General features: G+C 39.2%; 1 protein-coding gene across 19 annotated transcripts; it reads left to right on the forward strand.

The window, feature by feature from the left end:
- The first annotated feature begins 298 nt into the window (after positions 1-298).
- Positions 299-4849, forward strand: LOC111252739 (uncharacterized). 19 transcript variants are annotated; one of them, XR_015330287.1, is made up of 5 exons: positions 299-509; positions 1593-1688; positions 2021-2050; positions 2659-2844; positions 4578-4849. XR_015330287.1 is itself a non-coding variant. In XM_086993020.1 (4 exons), exons 1-4 carry the CDS (start codon positions 467-469, stop codon positions 4607-4609), a joined length of 201 nt encoding a protein of 66 aa, XP_086849146.1. In that variant the 5' UTR covers positions 299-466; the 3' UTR covers positions 4610-4849. The 19 variants fall into 19 exon arrangements, 4 of the variants coding, with proteins under 4 accessions (XP_086849146.1, XP_086849147.1, XP_086849143.1 ...); XR_015330285.1 differs by lacking the exon at positions 299-509 and adding an exon at positions 534-778 and having other exon boundaries at positions 1533-1688; XR_015330283.1 differs by lacking the exon at positions 299-509 and adding an exon at positions 839-1140 and having other exon boundaries at positions 1533-1688.
- The last annotated feature ends 591 nt before the right edge of the window (positions 4850-5440 follow it).

Below are 5440 nucleotides of genomic sequence, written 5' to 3' on the forward strand. Positions count from 1 at the left end.
AAGCTGTTTTTCCTGTGTTTCTATCTATTAACTTTCTTTTTCGATAAGGCGATAGGGCGCGTCGAAAACCCATCGACAAATCTGAATACACTGCAATATACAACTTCACAAAATGTAGAAAAGAAAAAATAGAACGAATTCAGTGTTGCAGGAATATGTCAAGTTAATTTACCGTAAAAGTTAATCACGCAATAACCATGTCTTTTTTTTTATTTACTCTACACGAATGTATCATTAAGCACGTTCTACATATAGTCGAATTGTCACTTAGAGGTGGTGTTTTTACACGGTCGGCTTAGATAAAAAAAAAACTGGACAAGTTGAAACGCAATGTCGTAACACTTTTGCTTTATTCATTCATTGAAGCAAAATTCGGAGAAGTGACAACGTCCCACAGGTTTCACCTGACAACGTTATTAAGGTCCGCAGAACAGCTGATTGTATTGGTTTGACTTCGTACGATACAATGGCCAAACGTTTTCACCATCAAAGGCTTCAGCAGGTTTCCGGTACGTAGTCAATTCGATGAGTAATTCCATAGGACTCCTTGTAACAGCGATGATTTAGATATCGAGCCTTCATTCGGTGTCGACAAATTGCACTGCCTTAGGTGTGGGAGCTTTAGATCTTTGCAGTAAACTACACCAATGGACCAACATTACGAGAAAGAGGACCAGTTAAGTTGGCAAAATAAAGTTCAACAGAAAATATGCTGGAAAAATTGTATGGCAAATGGTGTCGGAGTACACTTTGGTGTGTTTCAAACGCACGACTATAGGTAGGTATTTCGAAGTTTTGCGCGTTAGATCTATCGCAACTACAGAACGATACGTGGTAAACCTAATCGGGCAGGAGGCCGCCAACACTAGAAACTTTGTCCCGACGATGAGCAGTCATCTTGAGAAAGTTGTCTTTATGTAACGGCTGGAACGCTACTATATAGTGTTATTCCATAGAAAACGAGACCCATCCTAAATCAAAATGTGAACGTGCCAATCCATTGTTGATTTTCAAGTAACACTGTAACTACGTAGGCGTTCGATATATTCCATTCCTCATAGGGTAATAGCACCAAACACGCTCCATGGTAATGCCAAAGACGATATGTATTTTAACTTAAAGCGTCTTTACCTTATTGTTGTAAGTGTAATAATCACCCAAATAAATTATACTTATCTTGTTTAGATAGCGGCTAGAACTGTTAGCAGTACTTAAACGAATGGGCCATCGTTATAAGTATAAAAACGTATGTACACCTTTATAGCCTCATAAAATTTCGCTTTTGTCTAAAACTGACAGCAAAATATATATAGCGCGTGATAGGTAATGATAAAAAAAACAAGCGCAGAACCTGCAACCATATGGCATCTTCCGTCCCTGTGACAAAACCGGGCCCCGTGCAATCTCTGATTGAAATCGCAGTTTGTGCATTTGTGTGCGTATCTGTAGTAACACTATAGAAATCGCTGACACATCCTTCTGAAAATCAAAATATAAACAATCTATTACGTGTTTTATTTTCAAATGATAAGGTACCGGAAGAACGCTTGCTGTGTTTTAAAGGCCGATTCGTTTACATTCGGTTCATGCAGTGTATCGTACGCAGGAGATGCCCCAGGATTTGCCCGAGTCGTCCTATCCGTCGCTGTACCGTCTTTTCTTCATCCGATCGGAATGCCCCCAGATTCGTAAGCTGCAATAATTTTTCCCTGAGCCGTCTAGCGGGCAATTGCGCTCTCGTGCGTGTGTATGATTTAAGTGTTTCGTAGACCACTTGTTTCATTAGTATATAATGTCTATCAAAAACAAAATTGAGTTAGTCCTAAGGTTTGCCCGCGATTATTATTAGCCAAACTGTACATGCTATGCGAAAGTTTCAACGTGCCACGGCGCCTGGTTAAGCTGGGCTTCCTTTAGAATATGCGGCTGGTAACAGTCTCTGTGGTGGCACAAGCAGTAGAAAATTTGAAACGCGCATTTGGCTATTCGCTGGCTAACTTCTGCATATTCTCATTGTTAGGAAACGGTCGACGTGACACCGGCTGCTGCGGTTAGTTCCCGTCGACGTCTTCACGTTTCCATGCCGGTCCATGATGTTTATGCAGTTTCTATTTTGTTGTTATTGGTGGTAGTATTGCTCTCATTGTACCTATTGTTACTTGTTAGTGTTGTTTCTGCCATTAGAAAAATCCATACGACGTAAAAGAATCACTTGAGGAAAATTTACTGCCATGCGCAATAGAGTCCTGCGGTACGGGGGCTACTGCAGCCGCCGTTGCCTAGAAAAACAGACGGAACTGCATCTGTCCCCGATACGGCGATATGGAAGCGGCCGCAACGGCGCACACAGCTGTGCGGCCGAATGAGACGACGACGATGATGATGATAGTGATTATTAGTATTATAAAAGCAGTGCTAGCGGCGGAGGTAATAGCAAAGAAAAATATGGGACTTTAGCAAGCAACATGGGGTCTTTTTCGTTATTCAGCTTTTGTCCAGGCCTTCAGTATTTCGTTCATCTTGAAAACCGCAAGGCTACTCTATCTGGGATAGCTAGTCGACAGTTGAGACGCCTCTCAATTTTCTTCATTCTTGTTCGGCCATTACTACGGCTGAGTTCGACCGCTAAATAATGATGCAACGCGAATGGTTTTCTAGATAACATTGCTTATATCGGACACCGATGTCGCCGCTGCTGCTGCAGATCTTTATGTTTATCGCAAACGATATCTGCTTGTCGTGTGCACTGTAATCAAGGACAGTAACGTCACGCTTTAGTGAATCGAAATGGTGCCTAAAGTAAGAGCAGGAGGCGCGCAATAAGCCGACTCATCGTAAGTTCAGGCGAGTGGGGTTTCCATCGAAAGGACAGGGCATGGGGCAAATATTAGGACCACCCATGGCAGTATCTAAGGGGGTTAGAACCTGATAATTAGATCTAATTCCAATGCTATATTATGCAAGGTGAAATATCAAGTTTACGGAAACTGAAAGTGATAATACATATTGGCAAAGAGTAGTAATGGACTTTCATTAAGTCTGCTGGTGTCTGGTGGAAAAACCTTGATTTTCTATAATATGCATAAACTTGGCCTTTTTATTTGACATACTTGTGCGAACTGGCGAATCTAAAATCGCATTGCCGTAAGCATTTTGACAAAGATGGTTTTCGACCAGACGTTTGCTGCAAGCATAGGGTCTGTCAACTTACCTCCTTAACTAAAAGACTCCAAATGAATGCTATTCGATAAAATACAAATATTCATACGATCGTCGTGATCTTTCTGTTCGACTAATGGTTACGCTCCTTTTTGTTTAGACAAGCAAAGTGATGAAAGAAAACTTACAGTTAGTAAGTCAAATAGTACCATCCCGTACTTAAGAAGTTTAAACTTAAAGAGTACTGCAAGCATGCTCCAGGGTAGGTAGATCTTTATCTGCCCTATGTAAGTACTTCGAGTGGTATGCTAAGTGTTGCCTCGAGAGGTCCTGCCCACGCTCAATCTCGAACTCCAGCTATTTTCCTCGTCCTTATGTTTATTGGATTAAGATTAAATCAACACAGGTATTTACTTAGTTGATCTGCATTACTTTTTCAGGAAACTATGTACTCTAGTACTAGTTAGCAGAAGAGATGAATGAATGAACTTTAACAAAGCAAAAACTGCCTTTTAAATTTGTCTAATAACTTTTCTCATAACTGAACCACTGTTGTGCTTTACTGGCGAATGGCGACAATGGTTTTCTGATTCGTCATACACGACGGCTTTTATGTGGCAAATTCACGCGAAAGGATCGATCTCAAATGTTGGTGCAGATGCTAACGATCTTGCCTTCTGTCCCGTTTGGTTAGAGTCCTTGAGACTTTTATTCTACTTCATTCAATTAGAACTAATAAACGTGCGTCGGTAGAGGTTCTATATTTAGCCCGAGACGGTGCAGTGATTTCTAGTTGAAAACGGACATAATCAATTTATCATAGAATTGTTTTCAATTGATTTTGAGGGAAATTTATCTTAGCTGAATTCATGCAGTAAGCAGATTATTTGTCTGCACTGAAGATCGTATGATTAACTAGAAGATTTTCGTTAGAAATGTGCTAAAAAGTAATAAAAAAAAAAACCTGTGAATTCTACCATTGGCGGAATAAATCGGCGCCTAATAAAATTTGTGGCTTTGTTAATTAATAATTAGTTTTGAAAACTAGGTAGTCACTACTCAATAATAGGGGTCATTTGAGTAAAAGGTACTTGCCCTATGGATAGGTATCTAGTCTAAACATTCTCATTTATTATTACAGACGCATAATAAAAGACAACAATCCTGCCTTCTCTATTTGTTGCCTAACTGGGCAGTGTGGTCGATCAAAATCAAATCACAGATCACTATATAAATCAAGAGTCACTTGTTTTCTACATTTTTTCTGCTTCATTCATCGACATATTTCTTTATTTATTGAACATTGTGTATTCTTGCCTCTCGTCTAACATTCATTATGATCACTTCATACGGTTTCACATATCTATTTTACCATATCTACATATCACTTGTACGTTTTACTTCGATGGTGAATTCAGGTTACATGCTATACCTTGCGGAACCTGCTTAATATCGATCGCCCATGGACTCGTCAATGGGCCTAAGCCCCTCCGACCCGCGAACACGGAAACCTCTTCGTTTTCCGTGACGTCATAATCGAATTACGAAAACACCTTTACAATTAAACAAGTTTGATTGGTTTTGAGCTGTGCTAGACATTTACATAAGAACAAGTCGCCTGTGGATATACTTTCTAAATAAACTAAATTTGGCGTTAAATTATACACATATATAATTGCTCTGACCAGAATTGGAGTATTTCCTTCACCTTTTGACATTAACAGCCGCTTAAGTGGCTCCTCAGCCACTGACGTAATGGATAGTTTAACCAGCCGTTATTTCATTCTGTTATTAGTATGATTATTACTATTAATATTGTTATAGACTGTTTCTGTGTCATTACGTTTTTATTACTTTCATCTATAATATAATTATTAACTTTCTCTTTTATTCATTAAGTTGACCACTATTTGCCCTAATGCATTAACTATTACGTATTGCATACTGCAGCGTATCAACTTCGTTCATTGCTACCCGTCCCGTTTCAGGTCATATTTGTCCTTTTGCTAGTTTTTCGTACTCCACGCTAAACATAAAAACAATATTAAGAGCGCACTATGGCGAAGGAGCAGTCACTCTCTCCTTTCTTGTCGTTAATTAACTAACTTTTTATTGCTCAGAAAATATCATCATCGATCAGTCGTAACAACAATAACAACTTTAATAATCAACAATAGCACAAGTGCATTCATTGTCATATCAATTGGTGATGATCATTATATCTCTATAAATACATCTGCGACCAATAGACAAATTTTATTAATTGTCGACCGGATTCTAT

This window comes from Varroa destructor, unplaced genomic scaffold (genome assembly GCF_002443255.2).
Source record: "Varroa destructor unplaced genomic scaffold, Vdes_3.0 BEIS01000006.1, whole genome shotgun sequence".
Classification (NCBI taxonomy): domain Eukaryota; kingdom Metazoa; phylum Arthropoda; class Arachnida; order Mesostigmata; family Varroidae; genus Varroa; species Varroa destructor.

Coding starts and splice junctions, on each gene's coding strand:
- LOC111252739 (XM_086993017.1), top strand. CDS start 648: ATGGACCAACATTACGAGAAAGAGGACCAGTTAAGTTGGCAAAATAAA. Junction 779..1,532: donor TTTCAAACGCACGACTATAG/GTAGGTATTTCG, acceptor TCAAATGATAAG/GTACCGGAAGAACGCTTGCT. Junction 1,689..4,577: donor ATCGGAATGCCCCCAGATTC/GTAAGCTGCAAT, acceptor TGGTGAATTCAG/GTTACATGCTATACCTTGCG.